Below are 24,448 nucleotides of genomic sequence, written 5' to 3'. Positions count from 1 at the left end.
AATAAATTTGTGTTGTTTTAAGCCACTAAATTTGTGGTAATTTGTTTCAAGAGAAATAAAAAACTAATACAGCAAGCAAGGAGCCTATAAAACAAAATTTAAGGCACTCACTCTCAGGGTGAGGCTATCAATTATAACATATACTATGATGGTTAATTTTATGTGTCAATTTAACTGGGCCACAGGGTGCCCAGTTATTTGGTCAAACATTATTCTAGGTGTTTTGTGAGGGCGTTTTGGATAAATTAATGTCTCAATGTTTAGACTGAATAAAGCAGATCATCCTCCTCGATGTGGGTGGGCCTCATCAGTTGAAGGCCTGAACAGAAAAAACAAAAGGCTGATCCTCCCCCTGGCAAGAGAGAATTCCTCCCATCCGACTGCCTTCAGACTGGGACGTCAGCTTTTTCCGCCTTTGGACTCGAACTGAAACATCCTCTCTTCCTGGGTCTGCAGCCTGCCAGCCTTTGGGCAGGAACTACACGATTGATTTTCCTGGGGCTCCAGCTTGCCCACTCACCTGGCAGATCTTGGGACTTGTTAGCCTCTACAATGGTGAGCTAATTCCTTATCATACATCTCCCATTGGTCCCATTTCTCTGGAGAACCCTAAAACACTCACGGTGGATCCGCCGGGCACCGTTTCGTGGCCTCCACAGTCCACCTTCTGCACTACACGTAGCACTACAGGTGATCTCAGGGCCTTACCTGGTACTCTTCTCTCCTTCCTCCACCTTGGCAGGTCTTTGTGGCTTACTTGATAGAGTAACCTAAACATTCTTGAGGGGGGCTGGCCAATAAACATGAAAAGATTTGTGTTTCAAATTGTCTATTAATTTGTGTATTATTTGTCACACTGATATTAATTTTAGTCTTAGACTAAAAAATTAATATCAGTCCGGTGGTGCAGCAGTTCTGCTTCTCGGCGGCCTGGGGTTCACCGGCTCAGATCCCGGGTGCGGACATGGGACCACTTGGCAAAAAGCCATGCTGTGGTAGGTGTCCCACATATAAAGGAGAGGAAGATGGGCATGGATGTTAGCTCAGGGCCAGTCTTCCTCAGCAAAAAGAGGAGGATTGGCAGTAGTTAGCTCAGAACTAACCTTCCTCAAAAAAATAAAAAATAAAAAAATAAAAATAATTTGTAATGTAATGTTAAATAAGAGTGTACAGATTAAGGAAATCTACTAACTGAGGTGGGTCCCAATTTACCGCAGTTCAAACTTCATACTCCTTTTGAGACACAGCATTTCTTTTCTGCTAATAAGGTAAAACCATTAATTAAGATCTCTATGTCCTTATATGTTGGATCCCCTCTACAGGAGAATCATCATCACATAAAGGGCCAGAACACCTTCTGCCTTCTGAATCAATACCAGCCTGGACCCAATTCACTACGTTACGTGAGTCAATCTATTTGTTTGAGAAAGGTCTTTCCTTGGCAAAACGAAATAGAATCTGTTTTTTAGCTTTGTCAAACCACACTAAGAAAAGAAATAAAAGCAGAAATTCAATTTAATAAATCTTTATTGAGCTCCCACCGGGTGCATGAATTTAGGATCTATAATTTAAGTAGAAAAGTGGTACTTTAGCCCCTTAAAAATAAAAAATGCAAATTACAACTCCTCTTTATATTTCAAGTGAATCATTTAATGTGAGGCTCAGTTTGATATTACCATAAGTATTAACAGAAGAAAATGGGTAAGTATAAACATTTTCCCTTCTACAAAAAAAGAGTTTGATACCAGGATAAACTAGCCTGTTGGTCTAACAATAGCTGATCAAAAAGGCTAGAGAATCTGGAAGTAAAAAATGTACCTGGAAGCAGTGTCCTCTGAGGGCTCATTCCCCTGAGGGCAGCAAAATGCTGAAAAATTGAACTGGCTCAATACTGAGAGATCAAGGAGATCAAGGAGGAGTTAGTCACAGCTTGGGAAAAAACTTGAGAACAGATGACACGAAATGTAGCTAGACCGATGATTCTGGAGTTTCCCTGGAGTTGTAACAACACTCTGAGCTGACCAAAGGGCTATAACCTCCTGCTCTCTGAACAGAGTGGTTTGAAACGATCGATTCTCCAGTGCACCAACTGTATTTTCAAGTATAATTCTAGTATTTGTACCTAGCAATCCAGAAGGAAGCGCAGCAGGGAGAGAGTGTCAAGTATACAGGACGGAAAAGGATTTGGCAGCCCTAGAATTCCCAGCTGGATTCCTCGTCATCAGGAAAGTCACACTCCGGCTCAGCCCAAGGGGAGGCTGGGGGCAGTACTGCTGACGGCTGGTGACCCACAGGAGGCAACAGGGAAAGGACCGAATCCCGGCTTTCTTCTTTCATCTGTCAAAGAAACTCAAAATAAGGCTGTTGGTACATAAATCAATACATTAGTTTTGTTAGCAATAAATAACTTTTAAAGAAATCATGTTAAAAGCGTTTAAAATTGTTTTTAGGTATTTTTACTAAAAATGCCTTTGACTCTGGTCATCTAAAAACAGGAAGAAGTAACAGCAAATAAACTAATTTTTATCAGAATTATTTTGCCCTTTCATCAATTCTAGCCAAAAAAGAAAAATAAAATGTCTCTAAATTAATCAAAATATAAGCTAAGGACATAATAACATCTGATATTCCGTTTGCTTTTACTCATTTTGTTTTGCAGAATGAAAATATTTTAGAAAGTCTATAATTCAACTACCAAAAAAAGTTTCCTTGTTTTTAACTTTACTTGTAAGAAAATTATTATTAAGAATGTTGGTAAGCAAACTGTCCCATTAAGCCAACGAAATGAAATGACTTTTTAATAGTATTTTAAAACATCTAGATAGCAGAAGATAGATAAGCTCACCTGTTTGAAGAAAACATGGGACAATAAACTGCTTGCTGATGGCCTGAAATTTTTTTAAAAAGTGATTAAGAAAAATAGAACCTCATATTAGAATGTAGATTTTTAGGTATAAAAATATGGTAGAACTTAGGTTTAGAGCTATAACACCCAGTACTAAAAAATTAAAAGGAAAAAGAATATATATCAGGAAGCAATTCTAACGGGAAGAATTAATTCTAGAGATATCCTTTAATTAGTCCCTAATTCAACATTTATTGGGCACTTACTAATTATAAGGGACTATGCTAGGCATTAAGGGGCTAAAAAATGATAAATAAGACACACCTTATTTCTAAAATACTAACGCCAAGATACAGTTATCTATGATAATAGTTTCTATTATTATAATAGTAGTGACTAACATTTTTGTACTGCTGGGAAGTTTCTTAAATGTCTTAACATAAATGCACTAATTAATGACTAGAAAGATTAACTGATTTTTACAAGGTGACTTGGTTATGAAATGATGCAGCTGAGACTGGAACCCAAGGCGTGTGAACTTCGAATCCAGCAGTCTTCCCATCTGCTCATTGTCTCTACTTGTTTTTAGCATTGATATTTTCTGGATTAGACTATAATTTTTTGATCAAGAGACTGATAAAAGATTTGGATTTGGTGGGAAGATCACAAAGCTTCTATAAAATATAAAACACACATGCTTTATGCTATTTAGAAGTGACCAGTATTACCTTTTCTCAGGATCTTGTTGCAAACAGAGCTGCACTAAGCTCAGGAAGGCAGGAGAGAAAGGTTTTGAGGATGGCGTTTGCAATCTGTCACTATTTACTGTCCGAGTTCCACTGGAGACAAGGACACTTTCTCCAATGCCAGAGTCCACACCTGATCGGGAAGTCTTCATTCTAGATTCCGACTGAGGGAAAATACTGATATCCAAAGGGCTGTAAGGAGGACCTTTCAGTTTCTGTAAAAGCATCTAAAAGAAAGAAAGATTTCTTTCAACCCTTTTCAGGCAAAATAGTAAAACAATAATAAAGATCCTAAGAGTCTACAGCAAAGATGTTTAACAGACATCATCTAGAATATACGGGATCTTACAAAAGGAAAATAGTTCAGGGATTTTAGTAGCATTTACCTGAGTCCTGTGCATGTCCTGGAAAGGTACCTGCCCACTGGCCAGTTCACATGCTGTAATCCCAACACTGTAAATGTCTGACTTTACATTATATCCATGTAAATCCTGTAGAACAGTTAAAGTCCTTTAGTGTAAATAACAATAAAAAGTTACATATAAGTCCTTTTTTATGATAAAGAATGGTGAACAATAGTGGAAAAAGTCATAAGTGAGAAATCAAGATATACCTAACATATGGTATACATTTAAAAATTCCTTACATCATAATTTTCACAAGAAAAATAAAAAAGCCTTGCAGTAGGCCATTCGCGAACCCAAATATAAGGGTACAACTGTCCTTCAGTCAAGCTCAGAAGACACTTGAGACGCACAGACAACCCAATGCAACGGCCACACCTGACCTGTCTCAGTAGTTCTGGACTCAGCCACGGCTGCACTGACGTGCTGAACTGTGGGAAGTCATACACAGCCCTATGCCTCTGTCCGTGCTTAACCAGACTACGCAGATGGGACAGGCCAGAGAGGGTCACTAGGCCATCACCAGAAATGAGGATATGGCTGGCTTTAAAACTCCTAGAACAAAAAGAAACAATCCTAAATACTAAGAAATTGGCCAATGAATAAAAATTTGGTCAGAACAAATCCATGTATTCTCTTGGAAATTAAATACTCTTTACAAAATAGCACACTGATATATATATATATATATATATATATAATGTTCAAGGAATCAAGGAATCCTTTCAGCTATTTAATATGGCATTAGAACAAGGGAAGACACAACTGAAAGCTACTTATTTGGAAGTGGTAACATTTGTTTCAAACTAGGAATGGAAGCAAATTATTAATTTCACTGTTTTACTGATGCTGTTGCAAAACAAGAAGTCTAAAAAAATCAAATAATATTTGAAGCATAATGTTAGAATTTAAAGTTAAATGCAATTATTATCCAATAAAAGGCATCCTCTCATGGGATTCACATCATTTATAAAAATGTCTTATATAAAAATTTCCTTTGTCAAATAAATTATGAAAGAGCCTTATTGTTCATCTACCACACTGAATTTGGAAACTAATGGAGCAGGATGGCCAATGGTCTGGTAAAGTGTAATAAAACCTTGATTAATTAGAATACACTTGGTTAGAAATCTTCAGTTAACTGGAATGCTGCTAAAAAACCAAAAATAGTAAGAAAAAAAGCTTCAAGGAAATTGAAACAAACAACAAGAAAACAAACTTATTTAAAAGTAACTTAAAGGGGCCAGCCCCATGGCTGAGTGGTTAAGTTGGCACACTCTGCTTCCCGCAGCCCAGGGTTTCACTGGTTCGGATCCTGGGCGTGGACATGGCACCGCTCATCAGGCCGTGTTGAGGCGGCCTCCCACATGCCACAACTAGAAGGACCTACAACTAAAAATACACAACTATGTGCTGGGGGGATTTGGGGAGGAAAAAAGCAGGAAAAAAAAAGGAAGATTTAACAGAAGATTTAACAGTTGTTAGCTCAGGTGCCAATCTTCAAAAGAAAAAAAAAGGTAACTTAAAAAGGAAAACAAGAGTCCCAATGTATCTTAGAACAGCACTGTTTTTAACATTCAGCCAATTACTTCTGTATCTACAGTTTGGTAACAAGAGAACTGATATTTAGTATGATAATCTCAAGGTGCTGCAAAGTATTTAAGAAATCAAAGAAAGGTTTAGTTACAATTTGTACATGATGTAAATATGACATAAAGCTGAAAAGCAGACAAAGCAGCTCTTTACTTGCTTAAGAAAAACAAAACAAAACAAAAGAGTTGGCTAGGTCCCCACTCCCTAAGCTCACACCAAAGACAGACGGGTTCTTGCACCCCTCCCTGTTGGGACCGTGCTCCCGGGGGCAGGGGCTGCCCAGCACTGAGCAAGTGCTTGGCACAGAGGAGGCAGTCCGACACTCCTACTGAACGAACAAATGTCAGCATCCGCCGTATCCATGGCTCCTTCCTCCCTCGGTTTCATCCAGGAGTGTCCTATCCCTCTTCTCTAACACTCAACTGCACCTTCCTGAAAGTTCCCCCAAAGATTTCTTCCACTAAAACTCTTTCATTTTGTAAAACCCAAATAAGTCAATACCTGTGAATACAGCCATTTTGGTGCAGATAGTTCAACCCTCTCACTGCTCCAAAGAGAATGCTTCTTATTAAAGTTTCACTCATTCCTTCAGGAAAGTAAGTCCTCAAGAGTTGACTTGCTGAACCTGAAAGAAACCCCTGAAATCTTTAAATGAGCATTGAAAGTGATTTTGCTTCTAGCTGTTTTAAATGTTATTGTCAACTGTAAACGCACATACACCTGTTACATTTAGAGCCTAATTACCTTCCTAGCAAAGGTAATTTTCCTTCAAGAAGCTTTTAAAAAGACTTTTTTCATGACGCTCTAAAGATTAGGAAAGAGAAATAATTTTCAAAATGACTGAAAAAAATACATATTGTGTGCATATATATTTTTTAAATCCAGAGGTAATTCACAAAAGCTGCCCTAAAAATCAAAGCTCTAGAATCCATTCATTCATTCATTCAACACACTACTGAACGCTACTTTGTGTGGGCACTGTATGAGCACTTGGGGACACAAAATGAAAAATACACGATCCTGCCTCAAGAAGCTCAAATGCAGGGAAGGAGACAGGGACACACAGATGTTCACAACACAGTGAAGTAAGTTAACAATGCAGAGAAACAGGGATAGGATGGTGCACAGGTGGAAAAACTTGTTCCGCTTGAAGAACAGTAGTAGCTCTCTACTGAGAGGAAGGAGACGGAAGGGAAGAGACAGCTTGTGCAAAGGCATGACTTCTCAGAGAAGCAACGGGGGTCTCACTGACCATCAGACTTATTCTACTTTCTTCCGAAGACTAAAATTCAACATGAACCAGATATAGAAATATATCATGAAATCTAGAATTGGCCATCAGATTTATAAATTAAAAGTAATAAATCACAAATCTAAGATCCCACTCATCCTTGTAATTATAGCATCCAGGCTATACTATGAATTATTTTATCTAAAATGAGTTTTCTTACCATAGGCCATAAATGGAGAAATAACCCAAAGCCAGCTGCCAACAGTGAAACAAGTCCAATAAGTTGTAATATTGGGGTGCCGGAAAAAGTGGGATAGAATCACTGCTTTCTAGGATAACACACAAGAGACAACACATTTGAAACAACTTTTTTCTCTGTATGATGAAGATAACAGCAGTAGTGGCAGCTAACACTTAATGGAGCTTATTAGTACTAAGCACTGTTCTTAATGCCGTCATCTCTTTAAATCTCACAACCACTACACGAAGTATGTGATATTATGATTCCCATTTTACAGAAGAGGACACTTAGAAATAAGTTAGAAAGCTTGTCCAAGAGCACATAATTAATACAAGAAGTGGAAGTGGGATGTGAACTTAGACAGTCTGACTCCAGAGGTCATGCTCTTAATAACTATACTATTTCTTATTATAGAAACATTTAAAAATACATAAAAATATGAAGATGGGGCTGGCCCCGTGGCCGAGTGGTTAAGTTCGCACACTCTGCTTCGGCGGCCCAGGGTTTCACTGGTTCGGATCCTGGACGTGGACATGGCACTGCTCATCAGGCCACGTTGAGGCAGCGTCCAACATGCCACAACTAGAAGGACCCACAACTAAAATATACAACTATGTACTGGGGGGATTCGGGGAGAAAAAGCAGAAAAAGAAAAAAAAATGGAAGATTGGCAACACTTGTTAGCTCAGGTGCCAATCTTTTAAAAAATTCAAATACGAAGATAAAAGTCACTTCTAACACTGTATCACAGAGAGAACCACTGTTAATATTTCAGTATAATTTCTTCCAATCCTTTTTTCTCCACAACATACATGTACACATATAAGTATTTTAAAAATTGGGACAATGTTACAAAATTCTTTCCCTCTTTATATCAAAAACAATTAGTAACAATGAAAATGGTATTACAATACTCCTGATAATGCAATTCTGTCAAAATTTCTCAATTTAGAAGTTAATTTTATTTAACTGGATTAAAGGAGCCTGTTTGCTTTTGTTTTTTCTATTTCCCTATCTGGCTATTTGTGATCAGACCGACCAGGAGCTTTGCAAATCTCCAGACCAGCATTTCAAATATGATATTCATTTGAAAGAATTTATAGTAGTTACCAAAGTTTGAATGTATTTGTTCTTTCATGGATCTGACTTCCAAGTATTCTTTCCAATTCTACAATTACATGTTTATTAGAAGAAAGAAATCTACTTTATCTAACAGAAAGAACTATTAATTTGGGGAATAAAAAATTCTTACATATGTAATCTCCTCAAATAGACATTACATTAAATGTATCAATTTTTCGTACTGTTACCTGTAAAGCTTTCAGGCGTTCTTCAGTGCAGTTCTCCAGATTTGTAATTTTTATAGTCACCAGTGTTCCTGTAGGAGTATGCCGTGCAAGATGGACAGAAGTCAAGTTGTCAAATCCTCTTCCTATAATCAGACATAAAACTCGTGTTAGTAACCATAGAAGAAAAAATTGATAATTTGGACTTCATCAAAATTAAAAACTTCTGCTTTTCAAGAAAAGATGAAAAGGCAAGCCACTGATTGATAGTGTTAATAATATTTACAACTGAACTACTCTATATCTAGAGTATATAAAGAACTGTTACAACTCTATAAAATGACAAACCACCCAATTAAAAAAACAGGCAGAAGATTAAATAGGCAATCTGCAAAAGAAGATACAGGAATGGGCAATAAGTACATGAAAAGATGCTCAACACAGAGAAATGCAAATTAAAACCACAACGATACACCACTACATACCTACTGTAATGGCTAAGTTGTGATCTATTCAAGCAATGGAATGCTATTCACAATCCTTGACACCCACGCCCAGGCCCCGGCAACCACTCATGTGATTTTTGTTCGTCAGATAAATGGTCTCGTAAGGAATGTGGTCTTTTGTGTCTGGTTCTTTCACTTAGCATGCTGCTTTCGAGATTCATCCATGTTTTGTATGTTTCAGTAGTTAGTTTCCTTTTATTGATGAGTAATAATCCATCATATGGATATACCACAATTTATCCATTCATAAGTAGATAGATATTTGGTTTGTTTTCAGTTTTGGGTGACTATAAATAAAGCAGCAAAAACATTCTTTAGGTAGATATATGTTTTCACTTCTCTTTGGCAAACACCTGCGAATGGGCTTGCTGGGTCATGTATGTTTAACAATAAGTTACCAAACTATTTTTGAAAGTGGCTGAAGCATTTGTATTCCCACAGGCAATGTAGAAGAGGCGCAGTTGCTTGACATACTCGTCCGCATTTGGTGTTGCCAGCCTTTTGGTGTCAGAGTGACACCTATGAATAGGCACCCACTCAATGTGAGTTCCCTCCCTCTCTCCAGTCACCACATTCTGCCACTTTTATCTTTAAATGAAGTTAGTCTCAAATTCATCCCCTCCTCAGCATCAAGTCCTGTCCCCTCTCCCTGGACACGTGCAGTGACTTCCTCACTACGCCCTGTGTTCTCACCCAGGGCACACACCGAAATTACTGAGGGAACTACTTCTGAAGCCTGTGCCAAGGTCCCATTGGCCAGGAGTTTTGATTCAGTAGGTCTGTGATGGGACACAGGCATGGCAATTTTCAAAAAGACTCAGGTGATGAGGATACTTCTGGTGGCAAATACTGATCTACATCTTCCAGACTGCCGCCTGTAACCGCTGCCAGGTGTCCCTCTAAACTCAGCACTTTGTCAATAAAAGGTACTACAGTGAAGCAGCTGAAAGCTTAGACCCTGCAGTCAGAAAGGCTTGTTTTCAAATCACTTGCTGTATGACCATTACTTATATTCTCAGAGCCTCAGTATCCTCATCTGCAAAATGGGAGTGGTAAAGGGGTGAGATGAAAAAATGCATATAAAATACTCAGTGTAATGCCTGTGAGATGCATTGCTACCATCATCACTATTCCACGATGTTGCAGAGAGAGGATCACAGAGAGGATAAATGCCAAACTTCTGCCTTAAATCCTCTGACTAATGAAGTGGGTAAGTTGTGGAGGCTGACAGAGTCTGAGCTTCTGAACACACCATATGAAGTCTTTCACACTGTATTCGAAACCTCCCTTTCCAGATTGATCTCCTACCACTCCTTACTCTCCCTCTGCTCCCACTTCTGGGCACAGAGCGAGTATCTTGTAGTCCCCCTCTAACCACCCTTTCTCAGTCACCTATGGAAGTGAATATTTTTCACCTTTTTTTGGATTGACACCATCTGAACCTCCTTTCTAATTTGGGGGCATTTTCCACCAGAGTTATTTTAGAAAAGGTCGGATCCTTATTCTCTCTTGGTCTCCTTGACTCTGGCATGAGAAGATCAATGACCTAAGCTTGGCCAACTGGAAGATGGAGTGAGTAACATAAAGAGGCAGGGGCAGTCAGAACTTACTGCAGTGGGGTCCAGTGCCTGGTGGTGTAAGTACCCTAACGAGGTAGTACCCTAACTAGGCTGCTCCCATGCCGTGGCCCTGGTTGCAGCTCTAGTCTTGTAGCTTCTCCTGGTTTCTTCCAAGCCTGTTTCTCTAGCCAATTATTCAGTGAGTTAGCAATATTGTTCACAAAAGTCCTCTTTAGCTTAAGTTAGTCAGGATTGTTTTATGTTGTTTATAACAAAAATCCTCCCTAGAACATTTAACAAACTTTTCCTCATTCTTCAAGATCCAGCAGCTTTTTGCTATCTTTCTTGACTCCCAAGGGGTCAAGATGGATAATTGGATACTCCATCTTCTCTGTTCCCATAACACTCAGCACACCTCTACTGTGGTACCCTCTAGTGCATAAAACAAAGCTATCTTACGTGTTCATCTTCCCAGAGAGGATGTGAACACCTCAAGTGTTCTCCATGGCTTTATATCCCTAGCACCTAACATAGTATCTGTTTGTAGTGTTTAACAGATGTTTCTGAATATTCAAAGGTTTCACGTGCGTAAGGCTATAAACAATAAGCCATCCTGTTCTAAGCTTAACTGAGAAAGGTTTCTACTACAGATGAGACTTTAGGTAAGTTTTTCAGCTAAAAAAAGTAATTTGGTTAAAGGACTGTGCCTGAAAAGATTTACGTGATTTGATTTTAATTCATACCCAGTATATATTATAAACATAAAATCAGAAGCTTCCCACAATAAAGACACAAATTAAAAATATTTAGATTATTTAGTGTCTTCCTCCTCTAAAAATACTTCAGTGAAAAAATAAAACTTTTAGAAAGCAATCTTGAAAAAACTGGGCCACTATTTTAGGACAGATATAAAATTAACAGATACATTTGAATGACACAATTAACATCTAGTTTTATGCTATAGGTGACAAGAGAAAAAGACCTGCCTACAAAACAATCTTTTTGTCATCAATTTCACTTCTAGCAATGAAGGGTCAATTATGTGAAATCCAGATTATTACCTATTTCCACTTGGAGTTCATAGTGAGAAACATTGGTGGAACAGATCACTTCACTGGTTCTAGTGGACGAAGGCAACCGGGAAAGGGTTGGCTCATCAACCTGCATTGTTTTAAAAAGATGAAAACAAAATAGGTATAAACTTTTTTGGTCCCTTACCCCAATATAAAACATAGATACTGTGTTTTCAAACACACAAGTGCTCAGTAGGAAGGCACTGAAAGATGGCTTAAGAGACTCCTTTAAGATCTAAAAAGAGTTTGTTGCTGCTAATAATTGATGTTAGTTCCGAAGCTATCAGCCTATAAAGCGGGAGATGGCAGGAAAAGCAGATTTACAGGTTGGGGAGAATACTTCCCAGCACAACTTCCAGTAAGCATTTTCAGGAGTTGCTAAGAATGGCTGTTAAATCTTCAGGGGCTCTAATAAACAGATCAAGGGAGTAGATGCAGGGACCTGTGAGGGACATTCTAACTTGGTCGCCAGTTATATTATTATGCATATAGGTACCTGCTCAGCCAGTGGAGGTGTTAACAGTCAAGGAACAAGTTCCACACTGCAGCCCACTGAAATTGCTGAAGAAGTTTTTCACGAGATGAAATGAATCAGAAGGGAGGTGACAAAGAAAAATAAACCTCAAGAGATGGAAGAATAGAGTACAGACCTCCTGAGTTAATGACCATGTACCAAAATGGGGTCTCACAGGGTGCTTTGGAGTCAGTCCTGGGTTTGCATCCGATCCCAGCGTCAGTAAAATAACATGCATGTAACAGAAAGAAGAGGCCGACACCACTGGCATCATATGACAGCCATGAGGATCTTCCAAAGGACACCAGCACTCCAAATGACACTTAAGTGTCTTTATAGGCACCAGCAGGTGGCAGGAATCTTAGTACTGCCTCCAAGGTAGAGAGAAGGAAGACAGGGTTAGAAATGACATTACTAGGTACTTGGAATTGTGCTACTTTTTACATCCTTGATTCAACATGTTCCCTAAACTTTTGAGGGCAGAAAAAATATAATTATAAGTTCATGGCTAAAGATGAATAAAGGTGAATATTGTTCAAGAGGGACGAAAGACTGTAAAAAGAAACTCTACTATATAATTGAAAATGATCCCTGTGAAGAAAGAAATCTAAATAAATCAATTTAATTTATTTAGAATACATAGGCTTCAAATAAACTCAAATTAAAGAACACATATAAGAGGTAGAAAGAAGAGCATACAACAATGTAAAAAATTTAAAGTGATAACCTGTTAGCCTGTCAGGATGCTAGAGCACAGAATGAACTGAGGCTTACAGTTCACTGCTTGAAGAAATGCCATAAGGTTACCAGACGATGGATTGAAATCAGACTCATCAACCTCTACTTTGCTTCCATCTACTCCATTAGGGGAATAGTCTTCTTTAACAAGAAGAGGCATATATGTTGTTAATAAGTAGCTGAAGCCCCAAACAGGTTGTTTTAGACAGGTTCAACCCTCCAGGCCAAAGACAATTACATCTAGGATATTAAGTTTGCAGACACAGTAGAATTCGGATGAGAAACCAGAATGGAAACAGCCAGACACTGACCACTTTTCAAAAAAAGGAGAAAACTACAAAAAGGCAAGCTTGATGCAGTTGCCCAGCAAAGTGTGATATCAAATTACTAGATAGATGAATTATGGACACTTAAGAAAACAACATAGTAACCACTACAAGACAGCATAGGTTTCCTAAGAGTAAATCATTCCAAACTAACCTCACTTCTCTTTTTGATTTGATGACTACTTAAAGAATTAGAAAGCAAAAAATCATGGCAGGGTCATTGTCTGTGTTAGACTTTTTTAAAGCTTCCTAAAAATGCAAAAGATCTGCTTAATGAATAATCTAAAAAGGAAATTGTGAAAACAATTCCATTTACAATAGCATCAAAAAGAATAAAATACTTAGAAATTAACTTAAGGAGGTGAAAGACTGTACAATGAACACAACAAAACATTGCTGAAAGCAATTAAAGATGACATAAATCATGTGAAAACACATCTCACGTTCATAGACTGGAAGATTTAAGACTGTTAAAATCTCAAGAGACCCCGAATAAGCAAAACAATCTTGAAAAAGAGAACAAAACTGGAAGACCCACTCTTCTTGATTTCAAAACTTACTACAAAGCTACAGTAATCAAATCAGTGTGGTAGTGGGATAAAGACAGAAATATAAACCAATGGAACAGAATAGAGAGCCCAGAAATAAACTCTCACGTATATGGTTAAGTGACTTTTGACAAGGGTGCCAAGATAATTCAGTGGGGCAAGGATAGTGTTTTCAACAAATGATGCTGGGAAAACTGTATATCCACATGCACAAGAATGAAGTTGAAACCTTACCTAACACCATACACAAAAATTAACTCAAAACTGATCAACGATCTAAATTTAAGACCTAAAACAATAGAACTCTAAGAAGAAAACATAGGACAAAAGCTTCAAGACATTGAATTTGGCAGTGATTTCTTGGATGTGACACCAACAACACAGGTAAAAACAAAAAAAATAGACAAGTTGGACTTCATGAAAATTTAAAAATCTTATACATCAAAAGACACTATCAACAAGGTTAAAAGGCAACCCACAGAATGGGAGAAAATATTTGTAAATCACATATCTGATAATGTGTTAGTATCCAGAATATCTAAGAACTCCTAAAACTAACTACAAACTCTAAAACTCAACAATAGAAAAAGCAAATAACCTAATCCAAAAATAGGCAAAGGACATGAATAGACATTTCTCTATGGAAGACAGACATGTAGCCAAAAGCACATGAAAAGATTCTCAATTTCACTAATCATTAGGGAAATGCAAATCAAAATGAGAAGATACCACCTCACACCCATTAGTATGGCAACTATCAGAAAACAGAAAATAATGAGTGTTGGTGAGGATGTTGAGAAATTGAAACCCTTGTGCACTGTTGGTGGGAATGTAAAATGGTACAGCCACTGTGTAATACAGTATGGTGTTTCCTTAAAAAATTAAAATAGAATTACCATATGATCCAGTAATTCCACTTCTGTATATATAACCAAAAGAACTGAAATCAGAATCTCAAAGAGATATTTGTATACCCATGTTCATAGCAGCATTATTCACAATAGCTATAATGTGGAAGCAACCCAAATGTCCATCAACAGATGAATGGATAAACAAAATATGGTATATACATACAATGGAATATTATTCAGCCTTAAGAAGTAAGGGAATTCTAGGGGCCAGCCCGGTGGCATAGTGGTTAACTTCACGCACTCTGCTTTGGCGGTGTGGGTTTGCAGGTTCGGAATCCTGGCACGGACCTGTGCACCGCACATCAAGCGAGTCTGTGGCAGCGTCCCATATACAAAGTAGAGGAAGACTGGCACAGATGTTAGCTCAGAGACCATCTTCCTCAAGCAAAAAGAGGAAGACTGGCAACCCATGTTAGCTCAGGGCCAGTCTTCCTCACCAAAAAGAAAAAGTAAGGAAATTCTGCAGTATGCTGCAACATGAATGAACCTTGAGGACATTATGGAAAGTGAAATAACTCAGTCACAAAAAGACAAATACAGTACAATTCCACTTATATTAGGTATTTAGAGTAGTCAAAATCATAGAGACAGAAAGTACAATGGTGGTTGCCAGGGGCTGGGAAGGAAGAGGGAATGGGGAGTTATTGTTTAATGGAAACAGAGTTTCAGTTTTACAAGATGAAAAGAGTCATGGAGTCGGATGATGGTAATGGTTGCACAACATTATGAATGTATTTTATACCACTCAACTATACACTTAAAAATGGTAAATTTTAAGTTGTGTATTTTAGCACAATTATAAAAAGTAGCAGCAGCACCTGTGGAAGTTTCCTGAGTTCTAGGCCTCAGCAAGGAGACAACAGACATTCTGCTCTCTGAACACTACCTCAATCTGAAGGATAACACTTGAATGAAAACTAGGATTAGACACTACATCCTATTGTACAAAAGGGCAGGTAACGAGAAGACTTTAGAGTATTAGTGAGTAAAAAGTGAAATGACAAAACGAAGACAATTGAAGATAGGATCAGGATTAATTTACAAATAGGATTGACTGGGATTACCTTAATTTGTAGGAAATAATACATTTGCAAGGCAGGTTCCCTTTTGTAGTAAGAACTGCAGTATAGAGTAAGGATTAAGGCAGGGAAAGATCCCAGAGAAATATATATTGCAAAGCATGTTTTAAAAAATATTATCAGGCGTTGCCCAGGGGAGATAAAGATGGAAAAGACAGGATGCCTATTTTAGGGGCATCACATTATAGTTGGAGAGACACATACATCAATCATTATGAGATAATACAGGAAATGCCATCTTATGGGAATGTCTAAGATATGTAAGAGCATAATGGAATAAAAGGTACAAGAGGAATGGCTTCAGAGATGTGATATTTGAGCCAACTCGGTATGGATGAGGAGGAATTTTAGAGGCAGAAAAGGGAGAAGAGTATTCAAGCAGAAAGAAGAGTATGTGCTAAGACTGAGCAGCAAGAAATGAAACTCAAAAATTAGACATATTCCACCGCATTCAGAGTCCGTATACCATGCTAAGTTTAGGCCTTATCCCAGAGGCTTTAGGAAACCACTGGAAGTTTTAAAGCCGGAAAGTGACACAGGCAGGCCCGTATTGGTAACAGTGTTGAATACTGATGTGCATGGTGAGAGGTTAAACGTGTGTCTAGAAAACTAGAGGCAGTGAGTCTACCTGCAACCGTCCAGGTGAGAGATGATGAGACTTGAGCAGTAGCAGTGATGAGGCGAAGGAGGGGATGGACTCAAGGGCGTTTCAAATCCAGATCTGCAAGTCTTGGCGTATAACCAGACGTGCGGGCAGAGGTAGAGGCAGTGTGAGGATAACTCCACAGTTTCTAGGTAGGGTGACTTAGTAGATGGGTTTCATTAGCCAAGCAGGAAATACAATGGGGTGCTGAAGTTTGATTACGGTTTGACTCAAACTGTGTAGAGATGCCTTTGAAAACTCTAACCTGAGGTATTCTATGGACACCTGGTGCCCAGGAAAGAGCCCAGGATTGCAGGTAAAAATTTTAGAATCACCAGTCCCACTTGATGCCAGGGTCCTCTCTTGACTTGAAGGAAAACCTAAGCTCTAGGACAATCTGAAATCTGAGCAACTAAAGTGATAGGAATAGGTGAGCTGCTCAGGGAGAGGCAGTTTAGGCCAATAACAGGCTTCTAGAGAACAGCTGGAGTAGAGGAAGAAGACGTAGTAAAAGACATGTAAAGAAAGAGATACAGGGCCGGTCGGGTGGCGCAGCAGTTAAGTTCACACGTTCCGTGTTGGTGGCCTGGGGTTCGCCGGTTCGGATCCCAGATGCGGACGTGGCACTACTTGGCAAGTCATGCTGTGGTAGGCAACCCACATATAAAGTAGAGGAAGATGGGCACGGATGTTAGCTCAGGGCCAGTCTTCCTCAGCAAAAAGAGGAGGATTGGTAGCAGTTAGCTCAGGGTTAATCTTCCTCAAAAAAACAAACAAAAAAAGAGATACAGGAGAACCGGGAGTGAATGGTTTTACAGAAGGCAAAGGAGGAGCATTAATTGTACTCAATCATTTTCTTACCAAGTGTTGATGGATACTGGTTTCAGACTGTTTTTCAGGTCTGAGTGATTCAACTTGTGTTCGTGAAATGCAGAAACAATCCTGGAAATTCAGAAATGCATTAAATAAGTGAAAAATAAGTCAGAAGATAAGCAGGGGTGGCATGTGGATACAAAGAGGTCTGGTGACTGGGGTGAGGAGCAGAGAGAAAGGGCAGCATGCACGGGATCTACGCCGTGGAGGCACTCAGTATGGGAAAGAGCTGGGTGTGCAGCAGACAAATCTCCTGTTACAGCTTTACTTGGAGCCATCTCTGACCCTTGTCCTCTCCTCTGGAGGTCATAATAGCAATTCATTTTTACAGCTGGTGTTAATGTTTACCTTGTATTATCTTTGCAGTTTTCTTTTGAATATTTAGCTAAGAATTATTCTGCTGTACTCATTATAATCATTTTCCTCAGATTTTTTTTCCCTTAAGTGTCAGAACCATGTTTATCCACATTAAACGACACATTGAGTGTATTTGTTTCTTAAGGTGGTAATCATCTGTAACTTCAACTCAAAGCAAATTAAGAGACTTAGTTCCATTATCACAATTTATATTTTCCTGCATTTTAATCCATGGTCCTATTATCACATATTACCAATAAAGAAACGTAAGACCTACAGTTGATTTATCTTGTCATCAATTATGGAGTGAAGCTGATCTTATACTATTTAGCAAGAAAAGATACATCAAAAGAAAAGTATAAGCAAATTGTATGAAAGAGTCTTCTACAATAAATCATTTTCGAGCATCTCATGAACATTCATTTCTATATAACATTAAAGTACTAATATCAAATGAGTCTGTAAGCCCATCCATTAACACTTTGTAGTCAGTTACTTAAAAGTAATGAAACTTCCTTCCTTTTAGAATATGTCAGAATTTCTCATTAATCAAATTAATCACTTTCCCAGTTTGCCTGATTTACTGATTATTTTAAGTTGAATTCCTACAGTTTGTATACTTTATCAATCTTATGAGAATAATTTGATATATATCTCCCCACTGTTTTATGTAAAACTCACCCCTGAAGAACAGAAGCTAACAACGTCAAATAGCTATAGAATCATTTTCTTTGTAAAGTTCCTACTGGTTTGTCTAGAGTGAATAAAATTTACAATATCAGTTTGTGAAGATACTTATTACTGCTACTTATATTGAAAATAACCACTACTTAGGTCATTTATATATTATATTTGACATTTATATATATTTTGCAACATTTACCCTGAATTTTTCACAATAATCATTAACACCATTGTGTAGGAGATAGTTAACACAGCAGGCCTAGAACTACCACCATCAGAAAAGCCTGTTTGCAAATCTGACCCGTGGCTGGTAGCTGGGAACCTGGGTTTGTGGAGGGTTCCCACCATTCCCTGATAAGAACAGCTCACCATGCCTGAACTGTCTGTGCCAACAATATGGTTGATGCTGAACACCTGCTTTTTTTCTGGGAGTCTGGAATTTTGTTACCTGTTGGCAGAAGGTACCTACATGACCAATCTCCAATAAAACCCCTGAGAATGGGTCTCTAATGAGCTTCCCTGGTGAGCAATGATTCACAGATGTCACAACTCTGGGGGAACTAAGCACATCCTACTTGGAAGTTTATGCTGGTTTCCTCCAAAACTCACTGTGAGTACCTTTTCCTTTTGCTGATTTGGCTTTGTATCCTTTTGCTGTAATAAATCTTAGTTTTGAGTATGATCATATGCTAAGTTTTGCGAGTCCTCTTAGCACATCACCAAACCCAGAAGTGGTCTTGGGAGGGACCCCTGACATAGCTATGAAAATATGTTCAAGCATATAAAAAAAATCTCTCTCTAAAAAATGCCCATCACTTTTTTTGATGGATGAGAAGTTAATTTAAGACATATTGGGAACATTTTTTAAAACTTAAATCAATCTTAATTTATTTTCAAAATAAGAGTTGTGATCCATGTTTTCAGTTTATAGAAATACAGAAAACATCTTATAAAACAATAGGGTAGACTTCCATTTCATTATCTTTATATAAAATTCTCACAGTGCAAGAAAGTGGTCACTATTAAATATGAAAACAGCTAAAACCAGACAGCATTATAAGGCAGAATATTTTTGCTGATGCCTCCTAAAAAATGTTAGCATGTTTACTAGCTACCTAGGTTATAAAAAATCACAAAATAGCCATATCTTACCCTTCAAAACATTTTTATATCCACGCTGAATTAACTGGACGCTGGTGAATATAAAAGCTCATGAAAAATTGACACATTAATCTCTGTTAGGCAGCACAATCATTTTAAACCATCCAGAAGAAAGGTCCCTCCAAATACTTCTGAATGTAATTTTTTATCCATCACCATAATAGCCAAGTGAAAAGCAGTTATACTCTGTAGAGAATCTGAAGGAAAATATTTAACTTATGCTGCTCCTTTGAAAACACCATTTCTTAGCTCTCAAACAGAGGGTAAAACTTGAATGGGGAGAAATCCTTCATAAGTAAAAACAGCAACTTGATCTCACACAAATATCTCATTTAGGCAAAAACATGAATTATTCTGATTCAAAAGATGGAAATATTTCATCATTAAAGAAAGAATATAATTTAAAGTAAAATTATTAACAAACTGAATGAACATAAATCACCTATTATCATTTTCTATTATTTTTGACAAAATCCATAATTATGGAATAATAGATTAAGTAAGATATCCTTTTTCCAAAATTTGGAAGCCCTGGGCAGCCACACAGTCCTCTGAATCTCAGCACCTTCCTCTATCAAATGCCCTTTTGCACCTCCTCCAGCTTACAAATTGAAATAAAATTGTTAGTCTTACATAATCCTTTAGGGCAGGGATCAGTAAACTAGGGTCCATGAGTCAAACTGACCCACGACCTATTTGCATGAATAACGCTTTGCTGTAACAGAGACACATCCACTTTCATTCACTTACATATCGCCAATGGCTGTTCTCATAGCACAACAGAAGAGTAATTTAACAGAGACCACATAGCACACAAATACAATGTGGCCCTTTATAGAAAATTGGCCAATTCCTGCTTTAGAAAATGAGGTAGGTATTTCACTTCAATGTTTTTTCAGATATATAATGCTTCCTTTTTAGTAGAAAGTTTTATGTTAAACATAAAGTAAATGTATTCTGTATTTTCCATATAACTGACAATACAGTCTCCTAATTTCATAGTTCTGCCTCTCAGACTTGGAAAATGATAGAGTGGATTGGCAGATAGGAGTTCGAGTCTTGGCTCTAATTCTTTGCAATATTGGGCCAAACTCAAAATGAAGATTATACCACCTGCCCTGCCACTCACTCATAATTGTGAAGACTGAAAGAGATATAATGTATGAAAGTATTTGTAAACTATAAATCATCATACAAATGCACTCATCACTTTTTAAACAATCACTACTTTAATATAATTCAAATACTCAAATATTATATTATATTCTATATAATGAAAGTCCTAAAACTACCTCAAGTAGATACCATGAATGTACTACAAAGAGAAAACAAGTTGGTATCTATACATCATATTATACATCGATCCAAAGGTTTTTTGTCTTGTTGTTAAGTCAAGGGGCTTATTTATAATACTATTTTAAAGCTTGCCTTTAGTCAGATGGAAATCTGTAAAAGGGATTTTTGACAGATTTGAAGGATAAGGCATAGCTAACTGGATGGGAGAGGCATATCCAAGAACAGCCTACGTATGAGAAAAAGCGGGTATGGGACAAAGGAATAGAAGAATGAGTATCTCAGAAAAGTATAGGAGAAGCTCTTTTTGAAAGAGACAAAAACTCAATGAGAATTTAACTCATTTCTTAAGACAGAAGTCATTCAGGTCAACATAACATCTCAAAGCTAAGAATGTCCCATCAGAATATGCTTTTGTTTTATGGCTCTGTACCAACAACTACTCTGATGGCACAAAATTAGATCCATGGTGACAACAACTTACCAGAAGAGACATTGAATCGCTTTAGTTCACAGAAAATGACAAAAAATCCATCTATTCCAAAGAAGACTTTTGCTTTATCTTCAAGATGCAGAAATATCGTACTATAAAAAACAAAAGCAAGGATAGTTTAGATTTACAGAAAAGTTCCTTGAAGAACGAGTTGCCACAAACCCACACGATATCTAGGCAGCTATTCTTTAACACAAGCACTAGAGACATAGCTGAAAAGCGTCTTTAAAGAGCACTTCCGTTTACTGAACACTATTTGGGATCTGACATCACAACAGAAAGGCAGTGAAGTTGAAGGAGGGTCTGAGTATTTCCAAAGCCTCAACATACCTGCATCTCTCCTTCCGTATCTTTTCTGTACTTTTTTTTAAAAAAACCCTAAGCAAATGTGAAAGCATTATCGAAGAGCAATGTTGAACCCACTTTTGATATAAATGGTGCCAGTTAACAAATATACCCTAAGAATTTCCAATGGTTTCACTTATCAGTAAACTTTGAAGTTTCCAAAGCTTCTTGATCGGACTAACCATGAAATCATTTGGGGTCCCTGACCAGAAAATTTGGGAAAGAATCAGGATTGGTAACAGACTAGAATAACTTTCCTTGTCATGTTTTAAAAAAGAAGTTTTTTCAGTTTTCATGTGAAAATAACATTTTCTGTAGGGTGAATATTTTTTACCTTATGATTTTTAGTTCTCAATTCTATTCCTCTTTGAATTTGTTGACACATATGAAAGACATGCAGATTATTATGCAAATAATTCCTGTCCACTTTCACTAATAGAGTATTACTCTCAATAGTTATGAAGACTCTGCAACAGATTCAGAGATTTAAAATACTAACTCCTTCAGATTCAAGGAGGTACAAAAGCACCACCAAAAGTTTCCAGATCTTTCCTAATAGAAAGGGTGGCAATGTTCTAATCTTGCTAGTGCCTGGGTCTTCCCTTACACCTAACCAATACCATCTCTTTCGTCTAAATTGTTTCATTATTTCATTTTAATTAAGTCCCCAAGTTTGAGCAAGCCATCTGCAAATAACTGAGCAAAATGGGAAAGAAAAGGAAGATTTTGTAAACCATAGATACTACAGAGAAGTATCCAATTTTATTGCCACAGAAAGACGTGAATTTATTCAGGACGTTCATTACAAACCAAGGTAGAATCAGGAGGAAGAACCTGAAAGGCTATGATTATTTTGTCACCTGCCATTCATTATCATCAATTTAAGGGGCTGGGGCTTGCTGTGTCACAAAAGGGTTCCCCCCTTTTGCCTTCCCTGCCCACATTCCAGGATGCTTGAGATCCTTCATCCGAAAGTACTCATAACTATGAAACATTGTATCAACATAAGAGCTTGAGAGGATGCTCTGAAAGGTACTCAGATATTACCAGTGGCAGCGCAAAATGGTAAGGCTCATTTGGAAAGCAAGTTGGCAATGTTTTGATAACCATGAAAATGTTCTACGTTTTGACCCAGTAAAATTCTCACTTACAGTAATTTATTCTAAGGAAATAGCCAAGTAAATGAAGAAACTAGACACAGATAGAAAGTCATTACACTTTTATCTGAAACAGCGAAGTCTGCACGCCACAAGTGTCTAATGAATGCCTATCACGGGTCAGGCACCATGCTGGGCACTGGGGACACTCACTGGTGATCAGGTCAGACAAGGCTGAGACCACTTGTAGCTTACGTTCCCATAAGCAGAAAGATTAGGGATGTCATAATTAACTGCATTTTCTGGTTATCAGGATTTGTTTCCTGCTTTTTCCACTTAACATTAGTAAGTTCTTTCTTAAACAACAAAAAAACTTTAAACTCCATTACATTATCTATTTTTCAGAAAAACTCGGAAGACCCCAATACAATCTGTGAGAACTGTTAATACTAAAGAGGTTGTCCCCAGGGGGTGGTTTAATCCCAAGGACGTTTGCTCTAGATATGCCAGACCAGTTACAAGACATTTTGAGGTCTGGGCAGCAGCTGCACCTGGGTAGAGGGGGATAGATTTGCTGTCAGAATTTCCTCCTGCATGCTCTTTCACTAGGTATGAATATAAGTCCTTTTTAAAAAAATCATACTTGAGACCCATATTTCTAAATGTATTCACAAGCCCATCAGTGTGGTCCCTTGCACTTGCATCTGAAAAGTTAATTAGGATATAGCTTTATAAATGATTTAAATTTGTTCCATAACAGAACGGTTCGTCCGAAGGCTTCAGTCTGAAAGGTTAACACTTCCTCTGAAAATCAGAGGGCGTACCTATTTACACAACTCGGGTTTTGAGTTAAGGATCCATCAGAGGCTACTGTTACAGGGAGGGCAAAAAAAAACCCGATTTAAGTCTCTTTGTTGAGCTTTAAAATGACAGTAATTTTCAAAGTGATCTCAAAAATTATAGCGACGCACCACTGCGTAGAATTTTCTAAACTTAGTAGGGTGACTCACGCTTTCAAAAAGTATTTACTAGCGCCTACTATGTGCCAGGCGGTGCCGGGTAGGCGGCGCGTCACGATTCCTGATCAAGTTTTAAGGAAAAGGGTACTTGACACAACCAACCCACGAGGGAAAAACACGACGCTCAACTTAAACGCCGAGCGCGACACGACGCTTGGACACTTAACGCTGTAAAGGCTGCTTCCGAGTCCCGCCCGGGGGCACCGTGGGCACCCGGCAGAAGGCGGCCCCGAGGCGTCTGGGTCCCGAGACCAGAGGGCAGAGCGCCGCGGGCTGCCCGGCCCGCACCTGGCGCCGCCGCCCCGCACCTCGCCCCGCCCACCGGCCCGCAGGTGCCGCGCCGCCGGGCGCGGGGAGGGGGGCGGCCCGGGGCTCGGGCGGAGCGGAGCGGGCGCGGGGACCGCTCGCCACGCCAGCGGACTCCCGCCCCGGCCCGCCGGCCGCCCGGGCTCGCGCTCGACGAGGGGCGGCGAGTTCCAGCCTCGGGCTTCCCGGAGAGCGCGGGCCGAGCCGCGCTGCCTCACGTCCCCAGCGGCCCCGACCCTCCCTGCCCGGCCTGGTCTCCCCTCGTTACCCTGGCGGCGACCGCGGCCAGCGACTCTCCTCAGGCGGCCGGCGGTGCGGGCCCAAGGCGGGCGCAGGAACCCGGCCCGCCGAGGGGCGAGGCGAGTGCGCAAGGCCCGCTCCCAGCGCGGGCCGCGGGGCACGGGAAGGCGGCGCAACCCGCTCTGGGGCTGCCAGCCCGGACCTCTGCCTCAGCCCCAGGCAGCGGGCCCGCACGGCACTCTCCCTACCCGGCCCACGGTCGCGGCCCCGCCTCTCGCCCCGGGCCAGGCTGCTAGGGGGCGGGGCATTCGAGCTTGGGGGCGGAGCAGACGCGAAA

At 39.1% G+C, this 24,448-nt stretch overlaps 1 protein-coding gene across 3 annotated transcripts; it reads right to left on the bottom strand.

Annotated features, from left to right (window-relative positions):
• Positions 1 to 1,509: 1,509 nt before the first annotated feature.
• On the bottom strand, positions 1,510 to 24,444 carry STRADB (STE20 related adaptor beta). 3 transcript variants are annotated; one of them, XM_044768442.2, is made up of 12 exons: positions 24,140 to 24,444; positions 21,096 to 21,196; positions 17,105 to 17,185; positions 11,473 to 11,572; positions 8,371 to 8,492; positions 7,040 to 7,148; positions 6,090 to 6,213; positions 4,379 to 4,550; positions 3,978 to 4,082; positions 3,574 to 3,818; positions 2,846 to 2,888; positions 1,510 to 2,337 (listed from the first exon to the last, which is right to left on the bottom strand). In XM_044768442.2, the coding sequence occupies exons 2-12, from the start codon at positions 21,105 to 21,107 to the stop codon at positions 2,194 to 2,196; spliced, it is 1,257 nt and encodes a 418-aa protein (XP_044624377.1). In that variant the 5' UTR covers positions 21,108 to 21,196; positions 24,140 to 24,444; the 3' UTR covers positions 1,510 to 2,193. The 3 variants fall into 3 exon arrangements, with proteins under 3 accessions (XP_044624377.1, XP_044624379.1, XP_044624380.1); XM_044768444.2 differs by having other exon boundaries at positions 1,510 to 2,361; positions 24,140 to 24,392; XM_044768445.2 differs by lacking the exon at positions 2,846 to 2,888 and having other exon boundaries at positions 24,140 to 24,392.
• Positions 24,445 to 24,448: the final 4 nt, after the last annotated feature.

The sequence above is a fragment of the Equus asinus genome, chromosome 4, assembly GCF_041296235.1.
Source record: "Equus asinus isolate D_3611 breed Donkey chromosome 4, EquAss-T2T_v2, whole genome shotgun sequence".
Classification (NCBI taxonomy): Eukaryota; Metazoa; Chordata; class Mammalia; order Perissodactyla; family Equidae; genus Equus; species Equus asinus.
The sequence above is the reverse complement of the archived record's forward strand: the minus strand, read 5'-3'. Positions and strand labels throughout refer to the sequence as shown.

What these genes read in the sequence shown, in the direction of transcription:
- STRADB (XM_044768442.2), bottom strand. An exon ending in CAACAAGATCCTGAGAAAAG is followed by an intron (nt 2,889 to 3,573) that starts GTAATACTGGTC and finishes AAAAAATTTCAG; the next exon opens with GCCATCAGCAAGCAGTTTAT. An exon ending in CCCATGTTTTCTTCAAACAG is followed by an intron (nt 2,338 to 2,845) that starts GTGAGCTTATCT and finishes TTTCTTTGACAG; the next exon opens with ATGAAAGAAGAAAGCCGGGA.